This window comes from Macaca fascicularis, chromosome 2 (assembly GCF_037993035.2).
Source record: "Macaca fascicularis isolate 582-1 chromosome 2, T2T-MFA8v1.1".
Taxonomy (NCBI): Eukaryota; Metazoa; Chordata; class Mammalia; order Primates; family Cercopithecidae; genus Macaca; species Macaca fascicularis.
In genome coordinates this window covers 15,030,352-15,054,579 of record NC_088376.1, presented here as the reverse complement: position 1 = coordinate 15,054,579, position 24,228 = coordinate 15,030,352, and the positions used below count along the sequence as shown (strand labels likewise).

Here is a 24,228-nt window from a genome sequence, read left to right as displayed (position 1 = left end):
CCAAGATAGACCACATTCTAGGTCATAAAATGCTCAACTCATTTAAAAGAATAGCATACAAAGTGTTCTTACAGACCACAATGAGTTAAACCAGAAATCAGCAACAGAAAGCCAAAAATTCCCAAAATATTTGGAGATTAAAGAACACATTTCTAAATAATACATGGGTCAAAGAAAAGGTCTTAAGAGGAAAGCAAAAATATTTTTAAATGAGAATGAAAATTCGACTCACCAAACTTTGTAGGAAGCAGTGCTTAGAGGGAGATTTACTGAACTGAATGAATAAATTAGAAAAAATAAATATCTAAGATCAAGAATCTGGCCAGGTGTGGTGGCTCATGCCTGTAGTCCTAGCACTTTAGGAGGCTGAGGTGGGTGAAACACCTGAGGTCAGGAGTTCAAGACCAGCCTGGTCAACATGGTGAAACCCTGTCTCTACTTAAAATACAAAATTAGCCGGGTGTCGTGGTGTGGTGTGTGCCTGTAATCCCAGACACTTGGGAGGGTGAGGCAGGAGAATCACTTGAACCTGGGAGTCGGAGGTTGCAGTGAGCTGAGATCGTGCCATTGCACTCTAGTCTGGGCAACAAGAGTGAAACTCCATCTCACAAAAAAATAAAAAATAAAAATAAAATCAAGAATCTTAGCTTCCATTTTAGGAAATTAGAGGAAAAAGGGCAGTGGAAGTCTAAAGCAAGCTAAAGAAATGAAATAATGGGCTGAGGCAGGAGGATTGCCTGAGATCATGAGTTCGAGACCAAGCAAGCATAGTGAGACCCCATCTCTATCAAGAAAAAAAAAAAAAAAAAATTAGCTGGGCATGGTGGCATGTGCCTGTAGTCCTAACTACTCAGGAGGATCCCTGGACCCCAGGATTTCAAGGTGACAGTGAGCTATGATCACCCCACTGCACTCCATCCTGGGTGACATAGCAAGACCCTGTCTCTAAAAATAAATAAATAAGTTTTAAAAATAAAAAAGGAAGAGTAGAAATCAAGGAGATTAAGAACAATGGAGAAAATAAGTGAAACCAAAAGCCGGTTCTTTGAAATGTTCAGTAAAATTGCTAAACCTTTAGCCAGACTAACCAGGATAAAAGAAGAGCGGAAGTACCAAGATCAGAAATGAAAGGGATCATTGTTACATGGGCATTAAAAGGATAATAAAGGAATATTAACAACTCTGTGTTCACATAAAAAAAATTTGTGGTTACATAGGAAGCATATACATTTATGGGGTATATGAGATACTTTGATACAGGCATCCAATGTATAATAATCATATCAGGGTAAATGGGGATATCTATCCCTTCAAGCATTTATCCTTTGTGTTACAAACCATCCAATTATACTCTTTAGTTATTTTTAAGTGTAGAATTTATTATTGACTGTAGTCACTCTGTTGTGCTATGAAATACTAGGTCTTATTCATTCTTTCCAACTACTTTTCTTACCCATTAACCATCCTCATGTCCCCCCCACATCCTCCTGCCATCACCCTTCCCAACCTCTGGCAACCATCCTTCTACTCTTTTCCCCCATGAGTTCAATTGTTTTAATTTTTAGCCCCCACAAATAAGCGAGAACATGCGAAGTTTGTCTTTCTGTGCCTGGCTTCTTTCACTTAACATAATGACCCCCAGTTCCATCCGTGTTGTTGTAAATTACAGGATCTCATTCTTTGTTTGGCTGAATGTATATATGTTGGATGTTGGATGGATATATGTTGGATGTATGGATGAATGTATCCATTGTATATATGTCCCACATTTTCTTTATCCATTCATCTGCTGATGGATATTTAAGTTGCTTCCAAATCTTAGCTATTGTGAACAGTGCCACAACAAACATGGGAGTGCAGATATCTCTTCAATATACTGATTTACTTTCTTTTCGGTATATACTCAGCGGTCGAATTGCTGGATCATATGGGAGCTTTGTTTTTAGTTTTTTTGAGGAACCTCCAAACTGTTCTCCATAGTAGTTGTATTAATTTACATTCCCACCAACAGTGTGTGAGGGTTCCCTTTTCTCCACATCCTTGCCAGCATTTGTTATTGTCTGACTTTTGGATATAAGTCATTTTAACTGGGGTGAAATGATACCTCGTTGTATTTTGATTTGCATTTCTCTGATGATCAGTGATGTTGAGCACCATTTCATATACCTGTTTGCCATTTGTGTCTTCTTTTGAGAAATGCCTATTCAGATTTTTGGCACATTTTTAAATTGAATTGTTAGATTTTTTTTTCCTATAGGGTTGTTTGAGCTCTTTATATATTCTGGTTACTAATCCTTTGTCAGATGTGTAGTTTGCAAATATTTTTCCCATCATGTGGATTTTCTCTTCACTTTGTTGATTGTATCCTGTGCTGTGCAGAAGCTTTTTAACTTGATGTGATCACATTTGTCCATTTTTGCTTTAGTTGCCTGTGCTTGTGGGATATTACTCAAGAAATGTTTGCCCAAAACAATGTCCTGGAGCATTTCCCCTGATGCTTTCCTGTAATAGTTTCATAGTTAGAGGTCTTAGATTTAAGTCTTTAATCCATTTTAATTTGATTTTTGTGTATGGTGAGAGATGGGGGTCTAGTTTCATTCTTCTGCATATGGATATCCAGTTTTCCCAACAACATTTATTGAAGAGACTGTCTTTTCCCCAGGGTATGTTCTTGGGACTTTTGAGTTTATTGTAGTATGTAGTTTATATGGATTTATTTCTGGGTTCTCTATCCTGTTCCATATGTGTCTGTTTCTATGGTAGTACCATGCTGTTTTGATTACTGTAGCTCTGTAGTATAATTTGAAGTCAGGTAATGTGATTCCTCCAGTTTTGTTCTTTTTGTTCGGGATAGCTTTGGCTATATTATGGGTCTTTTGTGATTCCATATAAATTTTAGGATTGTTTTTATTCTGTTTTTGTGAAGATTGTCATTCATATTTTGATAGGGATTGCATTAAGTCTGTCATTTGCTTTGGGTAGTATGGACATTTTTTTTTAATTATTTTTTATTATTATACTTTAAGTTCTAGGGTACATGTGCATAATATGCAGGTTTGTTACATATGTATACTTGTGCCATGTTGCTGTGCTGCACCCATCAACTCGTCAGCACCCATCAACTCGTCATTTACATCAGGTATAACTCCCAATGCAATCCCTCCCCCCTCCCCCCTCCCCATGATAGGCCCTGGTGTGTGATGTTCCCCTTCCCGAGTCCAAGTGATCTCATTGTTCAGTTCCCACCTATGAGTGAGAACATGCGGTGTTTGGTTTTCTGTTCTTGTGATAGTTTGCTAAGAATGATGGTTTCCAGCTGCATCCATGTCCCTACAAAGGACACAAACTCATCCTTTTTTATGGCTGCATAGTATTCCATGGTGTATATGTGCCACATTTTCTTAATACAGTCTGTCACTGATGGACATTTGGGTTGATTCCAAGTCTTTGCTATTGTGAATAGTGCCACAATAAACATACGTGTGCATGTGTCTTTATAGCAGCATGATTTATAATCCATTGGGTATATACCCAGTAATGGGATGGCTGGGTCATATGGTACATCTAGTTCTAGATCCTTGAGGAATCGCCATACTGTTTTCCATAATGGTTGAACTAGTTTACAATCCCACCAACAGTGTAAAAGTGTTCCTATTTCTCCATATCCTCTCCTATTTAATAAATGGTGCTGGGAAAATTGGCTAGCCATAAGTAGAATGCTGAAACTGGATCCTTTCCTTACTCCTTATACGAAAATTAATTCAAGATGGATTAGAGACTTAAATGTTAGACCTAATACCATAAAAACCCTAGAGGAAAACCTAGGTAGTACCATTCAGGACATTGGCATGGGCAAAGACTTCATGTCTAAAACACCAAAAGCAACGGCAACAAAAGCCAAAATTGACAAATGGGATCTCATTAAACTAAAGAGCTTCTGCACTGCAAAAGAAACTACCATCAGAGTGAACAGGCAACCTACAGAATGGGAGAAAATTTTTGCAATCTACTCATCTGACAAAGGGCTAATATCTAGAACCTACAAAGAACTCAAACAAATTTACAAGAAAAAAACAAACAACCCCATCAAAAAGTGGGCAAAGGATATGAACAGACATTTCTCAAAAGAAGACATTCATACAGCCAACAGACACATGAAAAAATGCTCATCATCACTGGCCATCAGAGAAATGCAAATCAAAACCACAATGAGATACCATCTCACACCAGTTAGAATGGCAATCATTAAAAAGTCAGGAAACAACAAGTATGGACATTTTAACAACATTGATTCTCACTTAAACCCAGGAAATGGAAGCAGAAGACTTCCCTAACTCATTCTGGGAGCCCAGTGTTACCATAATACCAAGACCATATAAAATATTACAAAAAAAGGAGAACTCAAGACCAACATTTTTCATAAAAATAGATGCAAAAACCTTTAACAGAATATTAGCAAGTCAAATCCAGTGATGTATAAAATAATTATATCCCACAATAAAGCAGAATTTATTTTAACTATGCAAGGATATTTTAACCTTCAAAAGTCAGTGTAATCTATTACACCAACAGACTAAAGAAAAAAATCATGTGGTCACATCAGAAAGTGCAGAAAAAATATTTGACAAATTGTGGCACCCATTCATGATAAAAATACTCAGCAGACTAGGAATACAGAAGAACTCCCTGACTTGATAAAGAACATCTACACAAGACCTACAGCTAATATCATACTTTTTTTTTTTTTTTGAGACAGAGTCCAGCTCTGTTGCCCACGCTGGAGTGTAGTGGTGCAGTCTCTGCTCACTGCAACACCTGCCTCCCAGGTTCAAGTGATTCTCCTGCCTCAGCCTCCGCAGTAGCTGGGATTACAGGCCTGTGCCACCATGCCTGGCTAATTTTTTTTATTTTTATTTATTTTTTTTTTTTTGAGACGGAGTCTGGCTCTGCCGCCCAGGCTGGAGTGCAGTGGCGGGATCTCAGCTCACTGCAAGCTCCGCCTCCCGGGTTCACACCATTCTCCTGCCTCAGCCTCCCGAGTAGCTGGGACTACAGGTGCCCGCCACCTCGCCCGGCTAGTTTTCTTTTTTTTGTATTTTTAGTAGAGACGGGGTTTCACCGTGTTAGCCAGGATGGTCTCGATCTCCTGACCTCATGATCCGCCCATCTCGGCCTCCCAAAGTGCTGGGATTACAGGCTTGAGCCACCGCGCCCGGCCTTTTTTGGATTTTTAGTAGAGATGGGGTTTCAACATATTGGGCAGGCTGGTCTCAAACTCCTGACCTCAAATGATTCACCCACTTTGGCCTCCCAAAGTGCTGGGATTACAGGCGTGAGCCACCGTGCCTGGCCAACATCATACTTAATGATGAGAGACTAGATGCTTTTTCCCTGAGATTGGGAACAAGAAAAAGATGTCCCCTTTCACCACTCCTGTTCATCACAGTATTGGAAGTCCTAGCTAATGTAATAAAATAAGGCAAGAAAATAAAAGATATGCATTGGAAAGAGAGAAAGTTGGCTTTGTTTGCAGTTGACACGATTGCCCATGTCATGAAAACCCCAAAGAACTGACAAAATAATTAGTAATAATAAACCTCCTCCTGGGCCAGGTGCGGTGGCTCACGCCTATAATCCCAACGCTTTGGGAGACTGAGACAGGTGGGTCACCTGAGGTCAGGAGTTCGAGACCAGCCTGACCAACATGGTGAAACCCTGTCTCTACTAAAAAATACAAAAATTAGCCAGGCATGGTGGTGGCGCCTGTAATCCCAGCTACTCAGGAGGCTGAGGCAGGAGAATCACTTGAACCGGGAGGCAGAGGTTGCAATGAGCCTAGATGGTGCCATTGCACTCCAGCCTGGGTGACAGAGCAAGACTCTGTCTCAATAAAATAAAATAAAATAAATAAACCTCCTCCTGTAACTAATTAGCAATTATGGTAAGGTTACAGAATCTAAGGTTAATATTATAAAAGTTAATTACTTTCCTATATACCTGCAATGAACTACTGAAATTCGAAATTTAAAATAATACTGTTAACATCAAAAAAATGAAATACCTAAGTATAATTCTGAAGAAAATTTTGTAAGATCTATATGAGGAAAACTATAAAACTCCAGTATTCCAGTGAAAGAAATCAATGAATATCTTAATAAGTGAAGAGATATTGCATATTCATGGATCGGAAGACTCAGTATTGCTAAAATGTTAACTTTTTTCAAGTTGATGTGTAGATTCACCAAAATCCAAATCAAAACTTTACTAAATTACTTTGCGAGCAGCAGGAGCAACAGGAACTCTTATTCACTGTTGGTGAGGATTCAAAATGATACGGCCAGTTTAAAATATAGCTTGGTAGTTTCTTACAAAGCTAACCATAAGTGTATCATTTAGTCAAACAGTCACATATTTAAGTCACAAAACTGGTTTTGTGGATGTTTGTAAACCTGCTTGGAAAAGCAAGCTAGGTGCAGCGGCTTGTGCCTGTAATCCCAACCACACAGGAGGCTGAGGCAAGAGGATCACTTGAGGCCAGGAGTTTGAGACTGTCCTGGGCAGCATAGTAGGACCCCTATTACTTGGAGAAAAAAAAAAAAAAAGTTAATATGGAAAAGCCAAAGACTGAGGAGAACCAACACAGTACTGAAGAAGAACAACGTCAGAGGACTGACGCTATTGGACTAATTTTAAGACTTAGTATACAGCTTCAGTAATCGAGACATGTAGCACTGGTGAAAGAATAGATTGATGGACCAATGAAACAGAATAGAAAGCCTAAAAATACAGCCACATAGTCAACTGATATTTGACAAAGGAGCAAAAGCAAGTCAATGGAGAAAGTATACATTTTTTTCCAACAAGTGGTGTTGGAAAATTGGACATCTGTATTTAAAAAGATGAAGGTAGACACAGACCTTTCACAAAAATCAACTCAGAATGGATCATATACCTAAAAGTAAAACACAGAATTTCTAGAAGAAAGTGTAGGAGAAAATCTAGGTGACCTTGGATTTGGCAATGAGCTTTTAGATACAACACCAATAGCACTGTTTATGAAAGGAAAAGTGAGTAAGTTGGACTTTATTAAAGTTTAAAACATCTTACTCTGAGAAAGGCACTGTTAAGAGAATGAAAACCACAAACTGGGAGAAAATATTTGCCAAATGTATAATAAAGGACTTGTGTGCAACATATGTAAAGAACTTTTAAAACTCAACGGTGAGTAAATCAGCTGGGCTCTGGCTCACGCCTGTAATCCCAACAGTTTGGGAGGCCAAGGTGGGCAGATCACTTGAGGTCAGGAGTTCAAGACCAGCCTGGCCAACATGGTGAAACCCTGTCTCTACTAAAAATACAAATATTAGCTGGGTGTGGTGGCACACACCTGTAATCCCAGCTACTGGGGAGGCTGAGCAGAGAATTGCTTGAATCCGGGAGGCAGAGGTTGCAGTGAGCTGAGATCGCACCACTGCACTCCAGCCTGAGCAACACAGTGAGACTCCATCTCAAAAACAAACAAAACCAACCAAACAAACAAAAAAACAAAACCCTCAATAGTGAGAAATAACTCAATTTTTTTAAATGGGCAAAAAATCTGAACAGATATTTTACCAAAGAAGATATACAGATGACAAGCATAAGATGCTTAATACGATATGTCACTAGGGAATTGAAAATTAAGACAATGAGATACCACTGTATACCTATTAGAATGGGTAAATTTCAAAAATCTAAATACAAAATGGTGGTAAGATGCAGAGCAAGAGGAACACTTATTCACTGTTGGTGAGGATTCAAAATGGTACAGCCAGTTTCAAATATAGCTTGGCAGTTTCTTACAAAGCTAACCATAAATGTATCATTCAGTCAAGCAGCCACATACCTAAGTATTTATCCAAATGAGTAGAAAATTTATATCCACACAAAAAACTACACACAAATGTTTATAGCAGAATTATTCATAATCACCCCAAGCCAGAAGCAACTAAGATGTCCTGCAATAGGTGAATGGATATACAAACTGCTATATTCACACAATGAGATAGTATTCAGCAATAAAACACAGTAAGTTATCATGCCATGAACAGACTTGGAGGAACCTTAAATGCATATTGCTAAGTAAAAGAAGCCAGTCTGAACAGTTACATAGTGTTTGATTCCAATCATATGGCATCTGGGAAACACAAAACTATAGCGACATTAGAAAGATCAGTGGGGCTGGGCACAGTGGCTCACACCTGTAATCCCAACACTTTGGGAGGCCAAGACAGGAGGATTGCTTAAGGCCAGGAGTTCAAGACCAACCTGGGCAACATAGACCCCGTCTCTTCAAAATAATTTTTTTTCTAATTAGTTGGGCATGGTGCGTGTGACTTTAGTCTCCCCTACTTGGGAGGCTGAGGCGGGATGATTGATTGAGCCCAAGAGGTTGAGGCTGCAGTTAGCCATGATCGTACCACCATACTCTAGCCTAGGTGACAGAGTGAGACCATGTCTGGGAAGAAAAATATCAGTAGTGGCCGAGGGTTCATGAGGAAGAGAGGAGAGATGAATACGTGAAACATGTTGTTGACAGTAAACTATTCTATGTGAAACTGTAATGGCAGCTACATGACATGCATTTGGCAAAACCTTTAGAACTAACTAATACAGAGTGAACTATGTTGTAAACTATAGACCTTAGTTAATAATAATGTATCAATATTGGTTCATTAATTGTAACAAATATACCACACTAATATGACATGTTAATGATAGGGGGATCTATGTGGGTCTTTTGGTGGGGGTGTATATGCTAACTATCTGTACTACTTGCTCTTATTTTAAATAAAAATTTTAGGTTGGCCCTGGTGGCTCATGCCTATAATCCAAGCACTTTGGAAGGCTGAGGCAGGTGGAGCACCTGAGGACAGGAGTTCGAGACCAGCCTGACCAATATGGTGAAACCCCATCTCTACTAAGAATACAAAAATTGGCCGGATGTGGTGGCATGCGCCTGTAATCCCCGCTACTTGGGAGGCTGAGACAGGAGAATTGCTTGAACCTGGAGGCGGAGGTTACAGTGGGCTGAGATCACGCCACTATACTCCAGCCTGGGTGACAGAGCAAGACTCCATCTGGAAAAAAAAAAAAATTTAAAGGGGAGATAAACAAATGTGAAAGGTGTTAAAATTGTGCATGCGCCAAATGGAAATATTTTATAGGCTATAACAAAGGAATTATAAACTAATTGAAAGGCAGGAAAAAAAAACCTATAGTAAACATCATAATAATTGAATAGTGGCAGCTTTTTCTCTGAGATGAGAATGAGACAAAGATGTATTTCATTACCAGTTCTATTTATCATTGTACTAGAGAAAATCATAGCCACTGTAATAAGCAAAAGAAATAGAAAGTATAATTGTTGGAAAGGAGGAAAGTTAGTTCATTATTCACTGGTGAATTGATGTTTTATGTAGAAAATCAGAATGAATGAACAAATTTAGAAATATTGTTGGGTACAAGGTCAGTATATGAAAATTAACGTTATATACTAGCAACAATTAAAGAATGACATTTAAAATATTCCTTTTTTTTCAAGACAGGGTCTCATTCTGTTGCCCAGGTTCACAGCTCGCTGAAACCTTGACCTCCCTAGGCTCTGTTGATCCCACCACCTCAGCCTCCTGAGTAGCTGGGACTATGGGCATGCACCACCACACCTGGCTAGTAATTGTATTTTTTTGTAGCAATGGGGTTTCACTATGTTGCCCGTGCTGGTCTCGAATTCCTGGGCTCGGGTGATCCTCCTCCCTCAGCCTTCCAAAGTGCTGGGATTATAGGTGTGAGCCACCATGTGCTGCCAAAAGATATTCCATTTTAATAATAAGAACATCAAATAACCAGAAAAAAAAATCTAAAGATAAGCAAGGTATCTATGTGGAAAACTACAAAAATTACTGTGAGAAATTAAAGAAATCCTAAATAAATTTTGGAATGGATCATGTTTCTGGATCGGAAAATTTAATATTGTAAAAATCTCAATTGTTCCCAAATTTTTTGTAAATTCAATGCAGTCCCAGTAACAATTTCAGAAAGTTTTCTTGTGGAAGTTGATATGCTGATTTTGAAACTTAATAGGAAATTCTGAGAATCAAGAATAAGTAAGATAATCTTGATGAAGAACAAAGTTGAAGGACTTACGTTACCAGACATTGTGACTTATTATTAAAGCTTCATGAAATCAGCCTTACTGGCACAAAGGCAAACAGACTAATGGAGCAGAATACAAAGTCCAAAAGTCCATCCAATCCCTCGCTCCGCTGTGTATATTTATAACCAGGCGCTATTGCAGTGCTTGCCTTGTAAAGTTGAGGCGATCACATTTGAGATAAGGAAGCACTTTCTAGGAAAGAATGTTTTGGAGGGGTCAGAACTCAGTTTGTCACTCGTGTCGCTATCTACGTTTCTATTGCCAGTATCCCAGGCTTTGTAATTGAGGGCATTACTTTTACTCATTGAAACATGAGTCAGGAATTGGCTTTGGCCGTCAGTGTGGTAGTTTGGAGTATCGCCACGCCTATTTGTGCAAATTCAACTACTTTCAGTTTAAAAGGTTGGGGAGAGAGGGGAAATAATGTAAATACTTTAGGCAATCTGTTTTTTCATTCAGTAATCATAAACCTAGGTAGTAAGCATGAGATGAGAAATGTGAATTCCTGTTCCATGTGTTGGTTCCTGCGTGTGTCTCAACGTGTGAGCTCTTGCTTCACATGTCAGTGAGGCAGGAGTCCAGTTTGTTCCAAGCAACACACTCACTCAATGAAAACTACTTCATCTGTTATTATCAGTTAAGAAATAGCACTGTTGACCTAAATAAGGAAACTGAGGTAAAATTAATCTAGAGAGTTTATTTGGGGCAAGTTTGAGATTGCAGCTCAGGAAACACTGGGAAGTGATCCTGAGAAAAAAGGAGTTGCTTGAGTTTTGTTTGTTTGTTTTGTTTTTGTTTTTGTTTTGAGATGGAGTCTCTCTCTGTTGCCCAGGCTGGAGTGTAGTGGCATGATCTCGGCCCACTGCAATCTCCGCCTCCCGGGTTCAAACGATTCTTCTGCCGCAGCCTCCTGAGTAGCTGGGACTACAGGCGCACACCACCACGCTCAGCTAATTTTTATATTTTTAGTAGAGATGGGGTTTCACCATGTTGACCAGGATGGTCTCCATCTCTTGACCTTGTGATCTACCTGCCTCAGCTTCCTGAAGTGCTAGGATTACAGGTGTGAGCCACCGTGCCTGGCCTGCTCGAGTTTTTAAAGAAAAAAGGATGAATCAGGAGGGGGCAATTACAAAAGTTGTTTTTGGGAACTCTTACCGGTTTCCAGAAGTAACATTGATTAGTGATTGGTTGTACATTGTTGAACTATCGGGTAGGAGTTAGAGTATCCAGCATATGGCATTGTTAGGTTACTTTATAGCTTACTTGTGTCAGTCACTCTGGAGCTCACATAGCGGCTCATATCTCTTAGATTAAGTTTCTTTCTTAGGATCTAGCCCAATCCTGAGGGAAAAACAGCTGTGTTAAGCTTTCCAAAGCAGTATATGTAGTGGTCCTGGCTTGTGCTCTTGAGTCAGACTACCTGGATTCAAATCCTAGTTCCACCTTTACTATCAGCGTGCCCAGGGCACCTTACTTAACCTCTATGTTCAGTGTCCTTATCTGTAAAATGGAGATAGTAATAGCACAGCACCTCATAGCAGTGTTGTGCCAATTAAATGACTCACATGTAAACTATGGTTGGCACATAGTCGATGCATAATCAGTGTTGATTATTTTTGTTATTACCAGTATTGTTATTACTGAGACATGATAAAGGTGGTATGCTCTTAAGGGATTTTCAAGGGAAACAGCTAACTCTTTTTTTTTTACCTTTGGCATATGCTTTTAGAACCCAATCCCTGCATGAAATGTGATTCTGCTGTACTAGGCTAGTTTCTGTTTGGTGCTTGTTTTCTGTAGGGAGCTGACAATCAGATGTGGCTAGCTGTGGGATGGTCGTATGTCACAGAACACAGCTATTAGGGGCAGGAGAGCCTTTGGGTTGAGCAATGTAGATGTGTAGATATCCTAAAATACTTGGATGTATATGTTTAAGTACATATATTTTAGCCACCAGCATTTTTCTATGTACAAAGATCCACTGAATCTTTTAAAGTCAGTGTAACCCTTATTATGCTTCTATCCTTTGCTTTTCACTAGAGAATGATTGTAGCCTGTATTGTAGGATGGCATCTCTACAGTCAGTATCCCATGGTACTGCATGTGGGTACATTATTGTAGGGTACAACACTTTGATGTTTTATGATTCTACTCTCCTTCCTGAGGCCATGGATTTTTATCTCACCACTATTGTTACCTTTAAAGAATTTTGAGGAATATTATAGGTGGCTGTTCACCATCTTACCACTCTCCCCCTTCCACACTCAGAGGCACAGACTCTCATCTTTACTTTCCAGGACTCTCAGAACCGAAGTACTATTCTTGTTCCTGACTTCAACCCTATCCATCCTTCTCACAGAAAAGCTGCCCTTTGTTTCCAGCTGTCACTCTACAGTGCTGAGGCGCACATGGCTGTTTGCTCACGTACTAGCAGCAGCAGCTCCTCTCCTTGACTGCCAGAATGTCGAGGCTTCACTCAGTCCCCTGCCATGCTGGCAGCTACTGCTTCCTCTAAGGCATTACTGATGCCAACCAAGATTTTGTTTGCTTCTGTCTGCTTTTCTTTCCCCCTCATCTTTCCTGTGTTCTCTGGCTCCTTGGCTTTTGCTTAGGAAAAACTGATCACTTATAGACTTTGCCAACTAATGAGCTCCATCTTTCTGCCAGGCGAACAAATACTTCAAACCAAATGGGCTTTGTCATCAAGCTTTTTTTTTTGACAATGTTGTTTGAGGCTCAGGCATCTGAGCCTGTTCAGCGCATCTACCACCAAAAGAGGGCTTATGCTAGAGCGGTGGTCTTCAAATAGAACAAATTAGGGTCTTTCCTGTGTCCATTTCTTAGAACAAGGGAAATATAAGCTTAACGAGTTCTAAGGTAATTTGTATTGTGTGTCCAAAACAGCTTCTGAACATGCAAGCATTTAGTATTTCACTGTAGTGATATAAAGTTATAGTGCACTTGTATATTGCACATTGAGGAATCTTGAAAAAACTTATGTATCCAGGTGGCGGATTAGATTTTTTCTTTCAACTTATAATTATCCTGAAATGTTAACACCATCTCGTTTTTGTGTTTTTTTCCTCTCTCTGTAGAATATTTTCCTTCTTGGATATAGTAACTTTGTGCCGATGTGCACAGATTTCCAAGGTAGAGTATTCACCAGATTTTTAATCAATAAATATCAAGTTTTATTAGAATGAGTTTTAGTTCAAATTACTGAAAATTAAAATTTTATTATCTTTTATACTTAATATAACACAATGGTATAATTTTGCATTTGATGATTGACTTAATATACATTAAAAGTAGAGGTTTGGAAATAAAGGTTAATCAAGACTTTCTTTAAGAGTCTCAATAAATGTGTTTCTTTCACCCCCAATCCCTCTTCCTTTACCTCCCACCTTCCAGGCTTGGAACATCTTAGCCCTGGATGGAAGCAACTGGCAAAGAATAGATCTTTTTAACTTTCAAACAGATGTAGAGGTAAGTTAGCTTTGGTTTAGACAGAAAACTTTTTAAAAAGATGAGTAACTGTTCCCTCTTTCCTGCCTTTTAATTTTACTGCATTTAGATCTAATACTAAAGTGCCGAGGTAGAACAGAAAGAAGAAAAACTGGAAGGGATTTGCATACATAAAACAAAATCCTGCTTGCATTTTAAATTGTATCAGTAACAGATTGGTTTTCTCTCCTTTAGTTTATAGTCTGAGTTTTACTACTCAGCTTTTTAAAGCCACACACCTGCATCATTATCACCTGGTTCAATGCTTTAACCTTAGGAGACTTAACAAACACTTATTGACCTAAAAAATCCACTGAGAATTCTAATTCATCATCAAAAATGGAGAAATGGCAGAAGCACAGGCCCAAGAGTGAGGCTGGAGATCTAAAGTGTCACCCCAGCTCAGCCACTTAAGTCGTGTAATCTCTCAGTACTTCTGTTTTATTATCTATAAAATAAAGAAGTAAAGTAATAGTTAAGTCTTATACAATTCCAAGATTCTGATATATTTATCTGTAAATATGTAAATATCTCCATTTAAGCATGGTAAACCTGATGAAATGAGCACAGTTTATTTAGAACAACTTTGATATTCAATACGAAATTTCTAACCAAAAAGGAAGTTAAGGCAGGGAATAATAAAGAGCATTGTACTTAGGATTTGTCTGAAGCGCTGGTTTGAGGGTCTTGAGATTCTGAAGTTTATTTTCTACCTAATGTAAAACCTAATGTATTTCCAGTTTAGCAAACTTACAGTAGTGGAAATGCATTTTAATTTAGTTACTCACACAGTATGTTTGCCATGTGTTTTTACCAAGATGTATTTATTGTTTTTTTTTTTTTTTTTTTTGGATAAGGAAATGCATGTGTTTAACAGTAGGACTGAGCTAAGCAATTTCCTGCTAGCTGCTTAACCTGGTTTGACCTAGACAAACTAATGGTCTAGGTCAGTTGTGGAGACTCTTCACCTCCTTCTCTAGGTTACTTACTGCTTGAGAGTCTCTGCTTCTCATCTTATACCAGTGGAGCACAATACTTACAGTAAGTGGGGCAGAGCAGAAGATTTCCCTTTATTAAATAAAGGGGGAACCCCTTATTTCTGTCATATTGTGGTGCTCTGCTCTTGGAAGAGGATTCACGCCCATCCTGGAACGATAAGCTCTAGTTCCTGGCTTAACACTGTAGTTTCTGAATTAGGTGTTCTTTAGTACGCTTTTGAGAGTTAACAGCAGTGATTACAACAGTGCTCCACCTAAACATGCCAACATTCCATGCCAGTGAATATAATTCCCCTTCAAACTGATCATATCTAAATATTTGTTCACTGTGTTTACTTAGTGACGATGTGGAGGACATTTAATTTCTAAAAATTGTAGTCATTTCTACTGACCACAAAGGAGAGTTATTGTTTTGAAAAAACTGAGCAAAATACTTTCTCTCTTTCTGTGGTTCTTCATGTCTCCTCAAATTTGATGACTTTTCCAACCATACAACTTTTTTGGAAAGCACGTGAAGAACTTTTAAAGTCAGGCTGGGTGCGGTGGCTCACACCTGAAACCCCAACACTGTGGGAGGCCGTAGGGGGCAGATCACTGGAGCCCAGGAGTTCAAGACCAGCCTGGGCAACATAGCAAAACCGCGTCTCTACAAAAAAATGAAAAAGCAAAAATTAGCCAGGCACAATGGCACATGCCTGTAGTCTCCGCTACTCAGGAGGCTGAGGTGGGAGGATCACCTGAGCCCAGGAGGCAGAGGTTGCAGTGAGCTCTGATTGTGCCATTGCACTCTAGCCTGGGTGACAGAGTGAGGCCCGGTCTCAAAAAAAAAAAAAAAAAAAAAATTATTCTGATATTAAAAAGTACTACTATTTCAACTAAATATCACTACCTTGTGCATTATTTGATTACAAGATTTTAGCTGACTGCTGACTTTCAGCTAACTGCCATGTAAACACATCCCAGAAATACTTAAAAGTCCATGCACCAAAGGGGAAGCCAATTTATGGTTCACCAGTTATATAAATAATTGCATGTGAAAACCTAAAATAGCTGACACCAGGGTTGCAATCTAGTCATAACACTTAGCTTCCCTTTTGGGCTAGCCCCCTTGGTCCAGCCTAGATTATGAACCAAGTCTTGGGGTCTTTCATAGTCCTTAAACAAGACCCTTTGGAGGATGCTTGCCCTAGGAAGCATTTTATGGATAGTCTTAAAAATATGCACTTTGGGAAGGAAATGTGAGAGAAAAGAGAAGTTGTCAAGGATCAGGATCAACACACTAATAATATTTGCTGTGTGTCTGACACTGTCATAAGCACCATATTAAACTGAGGCACAGAAAAGGTTGAGTAACTTACCCAAGGTCACTCACCTACTAAGAGGAGACTGTAGGTATCTTGAACGGTGGGTTGCATGACTGGCACATGAAGAAAAGGCAGAGTAAAGCATCTAGGTGACAAGTGCACACGGTACCTTTCCTTCATCTTCTCTTTTGTGAATACGTGTGGTTTACCTGAAGTTTGGGTTGGCATTTTCTGTGCCTTTAAAACTTGTACATTTTGTTGTCAGTGTCTTCATGGTTACTGAAGATTGTGCTAGGCCAAAAATGAAAAATAACTAAGTAGTGTGTGAATCTGAAAGTGGTAACTCCAAGGGTCTTTAGCCCATTTTAGGGCTTATTTTTCTTTAAAGCCCTTCATTCTAAAATGCATGCCTACAACATATTGTCTGGTAGATAAGACACAGAATCATTGGCTTGAATATTGCACTGAAATGGATTTGCATTTTTCCCCCTCTTAGTTGGAAAGAGTGGAACAGAATATTGTGTATGTAGTTTTGTATTCCAGTACAAGAACTTTGCCCCAAAAAAGGAGGACTAGAAAGTTTATATAAATGTTACTAACTTGAAATGGGAACAGTATATTAGGTGCTCCGTTTGTAGACATTGGTGTAGAGCTGTTTTTTTTTTTTTTGTTTCTGTTTATTAGGTACTTAAATACATATCTTTGATTTCTAAGTCATAATCTTTTTCCCTCTGTGAGAAAGATTTATTTTACAATTGTCTGGAATTTTGCTTCAAAAAATATTAATAATTGCCGGGCGCGGTGGCTTACGCCTGTAATCCCAGCACTTTGGGAGGCCGAGGCGGGCGGATCACAAGGTCAGGAGATCGAGACCATGGTGAAACCCCGTCTCTACTAAAAATACAAAAAATTAGCCGGGCGCGGTTGTGGGCGCCTGTAGTCCCAGCTACTCGGGAGGCTGAGGCAGGAGAATGGCGTGAACCCGGGAGGCGGAGCTTGCAGTGAGCCGAGATCGTGCCACTGCACTCCAGCCTGGGCGACAGAGTGAGACTCCGTCTCAAAAAAAAAAAAAAAAAATTAATAATTATTAATGCAGGTAGTCTCAAGAAAGTATAAATAGATGCTAACAGTATCAAAGATTGGATTTTCAACGTAATTAAGATGTTAGCTAGGTAACAATATGTATCCTGTGGGGTTTTTTGTTTGTTTTTATGAGACAGAGTCTTGCTCTGTCACCCAGGCTGGACTGCAGTGGGATGATCTTGGCTCACTGCAACCTGCGTCTCCCAGGCTCAAGCGATTCTCCTACCTCAGCCTCCCAAGTAGCTGGGACTACAGGTGTGCCCCACTATGCTTGGCTGATTTTTTTTTTTTTTTTGAAACAGTCTCGCTCTGTCGCCCAGGCTGGAGTGCAGTGGCGTGATCTCAGCTCACTGCAAGCTCTGCCTTCCGGGTTCACGCCATTCTCCTGCCTCAGCCTCCCAGGTAGCTGGCACTACAGGTGCCTGCCACCACGCCCAGCTAATTTTTTGTATTTTTAGTAAGACAGGGTTTTACCGTGTTAGCCAGGATGGTCTTGATCTCCTGACCTCGTGATCCACCCACCTCGGCCTCCCAAAGTGCTGGGATTACAGGTGTGAGCCACCATGCCTGGCCGCTTGGCTGATTTTTGTATCTTTAGTAGAGATGGGGTTTCACCATGTTGGCCAGCCTGGTCTCAAAATCCTGACTCAGCCTCCCAAAGTACAGGGATTACAGGTTTGAGCCACTGCGCCCGCCCCCTGTGGTTTTGATGTATCTTGGTGAATTCGTCATGCTCACAGTTCAGTGCCAAGATTGCTGTTTTATAAAATGAGGATAATAGTATTCAAAACAAATCAAATTGTCCCTTTGAACTTTTCCTCCCTTGTGGAGGTGGAGGTTGTAGTTAGTATTTATAACTACCTTCTTCCACAATAAATTTCTGTATTCCTTTGCCTTCAGCAAGCACCTCAGCTGGTCATGGTTCTTTACCTGGTGGAATGACTCAGACTTTTATTCCTGAAGGGTCTGGTCATTAATCGTCGTGCTTGGATTGGGTTGTTGTAGTTTGCTACTGGCATAAATCATAGGGCATGGTACTACTACAAGATGCCCTAAGGGATCTTCTGTATTCTACACATACTCTTCCTTACCTCCGTTTTGGGAGTGTTCATGAAGTTTTTTGACTATTAAATCTATTAAATGAGCCATAATAGGTACAAGAAATTGTTCCTCAAAAAGTAGAAGTAAACCAGGTGCCATGGCCTGTGCCTGTAGTCCTAGCTACTCAGTAGGCTGAGGCAGGAGGACCGCTTGAGCCCAGGAGTCTGAGGCTACAATGAGCTATGACCACACCACTACACTCCAATCTGGGCACCAGAGTGAGACCCCCAAACAGCAACCCCATCTCTAAAGAAAAAAAGTGATTTGAAGTAGAAAACGTTTTTTAAAAAGTGGAAGTGCTTAATCATTGTTCATTGTTCATTTTCTTTTTGCTTCCTCTAATATCTCTGCCAGTACGCAGCGAAAGTTCTTGTTTCAAAGCAAATGTGTTTAAGTAGGGGACAGCTAAGGAGGATGAGGGGGAGCTTTTGCAATATATTGTTATACTTTTAAAGTGGTAATGTTTAGCTCAAGTAGGATTTTCTTTTTAAAGCCGCATTGTCTTAGATCTCTGCTCAGTGGCTGGTATTCCCACAGCTAACCTCAAAAAGCCTTTTGATTGGCGGAATAGCTGTGACCCTTGGGTAGGGAGGGCCTAACCCCAGGGCTAAGGCTTTCAAAAGGCAGTGTACAGGTTTTGGTTTTTGTGTTTGTGTGTGTTTTTGTTTGTTGGTTGGTTTTAGAATACTTAATGCTTTAATTGAGAACATTTTTCAGCGCTTGCAGCCCCTTCATGCATTAAGGATAGAACTGAGGTGTTAGAGGAATGTTCCAAAATATTTTCTGTTACACTTGGAAAAATATATTCTGTTCCTAGATTTCAGGTTATTTTGCTGTTAGATAAGCAGCATGAAAAAACAGTATTTTTCCCCCCGAACTTTCTTGATTAAAGGGTCGAGTGGTGGAAAATATCTCGAAGCGATGCGGTGGATTCCTGAGGAAGCTCAGCCTGCGAGGCTGCATTGGTGTTGGGGACTCCTCCTTGAAGTAAGTCAAATCCAGTGGCTCACTCTGTCATGGCAGCTTGTAGCATTTTCATCAGCAAAAATAAACCAAGCCTATTATATGTTCTTCTTCTGTTAAAATTCTTTTTGTGGTAATTTGCATAGAGTAATGAGAGGACCAGGACTTTGGAATATCTAACCTGGGTTGGAAACCGAGCTGTACTGTTGTTAGGGATGTGACCTTGGGACAAATTATTTTGCCTGAGTATCAGTTCTCCTGCAAAGTCAGGGCAGTTATAGCTCCCACAGGACTGTCATAGGCATAACAAGAAATAGCATGTATGAAGTGCCTACCTCTTTTCTATTTCCTTCTTCACTTCTGCATCTTCCTAGTTTTCCTCTCATATTAGCCACCTTTATAAGTTTTACTAATTGATAAAATATTTCAAAACTTTCCTTGGCATAAGCTAGAATTTTGCTTACTCATAATGATGGGATATGATTTTTACATTAATTTTATTATTGTTAGCAATATATCCTATCCAACCAAATATTTGCCCATCTCTTACTGGATAACCATTATTTATTGGGGTTTTGGTGGGGGGGTTGTTTTTATTTTTGTTTTTGTTTTGAGACCGAGTCTCGCTCTGTCGCTCAGGCTGGAGTGCAACAGTGCGATCTCAGCTCACTGCAACCTCTGCCTCCCAGGTTCAAGCGATTCTCCTGCCTCAGCCTCCTGAGTAGCTGGGATTACAGGCGTGCACCACCACGCCCAGCCAATTTTTGTGTTTTTAGTAGAGACAAGATTTCACCATATTGGCCATGCTGGTCTTGAACTCCTGACCTCAGCCATCTTGGACTCCCAAAGTGCTGGGATTACAGTCGTGAGCCACTGCACCTGGGCAATTGGGAATGTTATCAATGTTAAGGATGTGTGCTGGCCAGGCACAGTGGCTCAGGCCTGTAATCCCAGCACTTTGGGAGGCTGAGGTGGGACGATCCCTTGAAGCCAGGAGCTTGAGACCAGTTTGGGCAGCAAAATGAGACTCCTCTACCAAAAAAAACCCCACACAAACACACAAAAACAAAAAACACATTTGTGCCTTGAGGATTTCTGGAGACAGAGATGATTAAAACCTTCATGTCTTTATCTTCATGGCCTCTAGTATTGCTTATGAGGTTGGCTAAATTAGGGTGTACCCCCCATAACCTTGGAATACACTTTGTGTTCTTGCAGACCTAAATATTACCACAATGTACAGCAATCACAGACTTCCAGTAAGAATGTGCAACACACAGTGAATGCAGACAGTAGAATTTACAATTCAAACATCTGCTATACCATTGCTAAAAAAAAAATTGATTCACAACATCTTTTAAGTATAAAAACACTCACTTAGTAACTGTTATGGAAAAAAATGATTTTCTTTAAATCAAGAAAATTCTTTAAATCATGAATTAGATTGACACCTTTAAACATGTTTAAACAACTTTCTATCACTCAGATAAAGCCCACTTGAATTGCCATGTATTATTTATTTTAAATATTATTGGATCCTATTTGCTACAATTTTGTTAAAAAATTTTGCATTTGGGCTCATGAGGAATATTGCCTTATGATTTTATTTTCTTATAATGCTTTTGTCTGGTTTAGGTATCAAGGTAATACTGGCTTCATGTAGTGAATTGGGAAGTATTTCCTCCTATTCACATTTCTGGGGATGTGTTCAGTGGCTGACATCTATAATCCCAGTGCTTTGGGAGGCCAAGGTGGGAGAATCACTTGAGCCCAGGATTTTGAGACCAGCCTGGCAACACAGCAAGGCCCCATCTCTTAAAAAAAATTAAGTAGCTGAGTGTGGTGGTGCATACCTGTAGTTCTAGCTATTTGGGAGGCTAAAGTGGGAAGATCGCTTGAGCCCAGAAGTTCAAGGCTGCAGTGAGCTATGATCACACGACCATACTCCAAGCTGGGTGACAGAGTGAGACCCTATCTCTAAAAAATAAAAACAATTTGGCCAGGCGTGGTGTCTCACGCCTGTAATCTCAGCACTTTGGGAGGCTGAACAGGCGGATCACGAGGTCAGGAGATCAAGACCATCCTGGCTAACGTGGTGAAACCCCATCTCTACTAAAAATACAAAAAATTAGCTTGGCGTGGTGGCAGGCACCTGTAGTCCCAACTACTTGGGAGGCTGAGGCAGAAGAATGGCGTGAACCCGGGAGGTGGCACTTGCAGTGAGCCAAGATCGTACCACAGCACTCCAGCCTAGGCGACAGAACGAGACTCGGTCTCAAAAGTAAATAAATAAAAATAAAAACAATTTTTAAAAATTCTGGGAGTGTTTATGTACAATTTATATTTTTAAAAAATGTTTTGTAGAATTCACTATTGAGGCCATCTGCTCTGCATGTTTTTTGGGGGGAACGTTTTTAATCACAAATTTGATTTCTTTTTTTTTTTTTTTAGATGGAGTTTCACTCTTGTTGCCCAGGCTGGAGTGCAGTGGCACAGTCTTGGCTCACTGCAAACACAAGGAATTCTCCTGCCTCAGCCTCCCAAGTAGCTGGGATTACAGGCACCCACCACTATGCCTGGCTAATTTTTATATTTTTAGTAGAGACAGGGGTTTCACCATGGTCTTGAACTCCTGACCTCAGGTGATCTGCCTGCCTCGGCCTCCTAAAGTGTTGTGATTACAGGCGTGAGCCACCTCACCTAGCCTCAATTTCTTTAATATGTATAGAATTCTTCAGATTATTTCTTCATAAATGAGTTGTGGTAGTCTGTGTCTTTCAAAGAATTTGTCCATTTCACCTAAGTTCTTGGACTTATTAACATTGTTTATATCCTCTTACTTTAATATCTGTAAAATCTGCAGTGATATACCCTCTCTCGTTTCTGAAATTGGTAATTGTCTTTTTTTTTTTTTTTTTTTTTTTGGTCCTTGTCAGTCTATTAAGAGGTCTATCAATTTTATTGATATTCTCAAAGAACCAGCTTTTGTTTTCACCCATTTTTCATTGTTTTTCTGTTTTCTGCTTCATTTATTTCCACTCTGATCTTTATTATTTCGTTCCTTTTGCTTACTTTGGGCTTCATTTGTTTTTGTTTTTGTTTTTTCTCTAGTTTCTTAAGACGGAAGCTGAAGTCATTGATTTGAGACTTTTTTTTCTAGTATGGGAGTTTAATGACATAATGACATAAACTAAGTCAGTATTTTGGGGAAAATTCATGCCACAAATTCTTATATGCTATGTTTTCATCTTCATGCAAAATGCATTCTAATTCCCCTTTTGATTTCTTTCATGACCCGTGGGTTGTTTAGAACAATATTATTTAGTTTCTAAATATTTGGACATTTTCCAGAAGAGCACATTACTGATTTCTAATTCAATTCAGTCGTGATCACAGAACATAGTTATACCCTGAATCCTTTTAAATTTATTGAGACTTGTTTTGTGGCCAATCATATGGCCACTCCTGGCAAGTGTCCCATGTGCACTTGAAGAGAATGTATATTCTGCTGTTAGATGAAGTTTGCTATAAATGCCAGTAGGACAGGTTGGTTGATAGTATTGAGCAGATCTTCTCTATTCTTACTAATTTTCCACTACTAATTTATCAACTAATAAGAGAGAAGTATTGAAATATCTGCCTATAATTTTTTATTTGTCTATTTCTCCTCACAGTCCTGTCAGCTCTTGCTTCGTGTATTTTGAAGCTCTGTTATTATGTATATAAACATTTAGAATTGCTATGTCTTTTTCATTGATATGTCCTTCTTTTATCCCTGATAATTTTCTTTACTATAAAATCTACTTTGTCTCATATAGTCACTCCAGCTTTCTTTTGACTAGTGTTGGCATTATATCTGTTTTTCTATCATTTTACTTTAATCTATTTGTATCGATATTTAAAGTTGATTTTTTATAGTTGGGTGTAGCTTTTTTTTTTTAGACGGAGTCTTGCTCTGTCACCCAGGCTGGAGTGCAGTGGAGTGCAGCTCACTGCAACCTCTGCCTCCTGAGTTCCTGCCATTCTCCTGCCTCAGCCTCCCAAGTAGCTGGGACTCCAGGCACGCGCCATCATGCCCAGCTGATTTTTTATATTTTTAGTAGAGACGGGGTTTCAACATGTTAGCCAGGATGGTCTCGATCTCCTGACCTCATGATCTGCCCGCCTCAGCCTCCCAAAGTGCTGGGATTACAGGCGTGAGCCACCACGCCCAGCTGTGTGTTGCTTTTTATCCAATATGACAGTCTTTGCTTTTTAATTTGGGTTAGACTATTTGCATTTAATATGATGATTATGGTTAGGTTTAAATCCACCCTCTTGCTGTTTGTTTTCTATTTGTCCTATACATTCTTTTTTCCCCTTTCCTCTTTCTTTCTTCTTTTAGATTTTTTTTTTTTTTTTGAGACAGGGTCTTGCGCTGTTGCCTTGGCTGGAGTGCAGTGGCACAATCTCGACTCACTGCAGCCTCTGCCTCCTGCATTCAAGCGATTCTCGTGCCTCAACCTCCCAAGTAGCTGGGGCTACAAGCATGGGCCACCTTGCCTGGATAAGTTGTGTATTTTTAGTAGAGACAGGTTTTCACCATGTTGCCCAGGCTGATCTCGAACTCCTGACCTCAAATGATCTGCCCGCCTCAGCCTCCCGAAGTGCTGGGATTGTACAGGCGTGAGCTACCATGCCTGGCCGAGATTAAGTGTTTTTTAATGACTTCATTTTATATTCTTTTTTCGCTTCGTTTCTATAACTCTTCATATGTTTAGTCATTGCTTTAGAGTTTATTGACTACATGTTTAATTTAGTACAGTCTACCTTCATATTGTATTATGTAAAACTTTCATTTCTCCTCACTTCGTCTTTATGCTATTGTTGTCATACATTTTAATTCTACTTATATACACTTCATAGATTTAGTACCTTTGTTTAACAGTCAACTATTTTTAAGAGATTTATTGTTGTTGTTATTATTATTATTATTATTATTATTATTTTAGACAGTCTCACTCTGTCACCCAGGCTGGAGTACAGTGTCATGGTCTAGGCTCAGTGTAACCTCCGCCTCCCAGGTTCAAGTGATTCT

At 39.6% G+C, this 24,228-nt stretch overlaps 1 protein-coding gene across 5 annotated transcripts in view; it reads left to right on the top strand.

Moving 5' to 3' along the window:
- FBXL2 (F-box and leucine rich repeat protein 2) overlaps window positions 1-24,228 on the top strand; it is a 128,514-nt gene that overhangs the window by 70,364 nt on the left and 33,922 nt on the right. For all 5 annotated transcript variants that reach the window (XR_006696243.3, XR_012430613.1, XR_012430612.1 and 2 more), the window contains exons 3-5: window positions 13,294-13,348; window positions 13,610-13,684; window positions 19,081-19,175. Coding sequence is in view for 1 of the 5 variants with exons in the window: in XM_045387096.2 (XP_045243031.2) it covers window positions 13,294-13,348; window positions 13,610-13,684; window positions 19,081-19,175 (225 nt within the window). In the remaining 4 variants the exon portion in view is untranslated. The remainder of the gene's footprint in view (window positions 1-13,293; window positions 13,349-13,609; window positions 13,685-19,080; window positions 19,176-24,228) is intronic.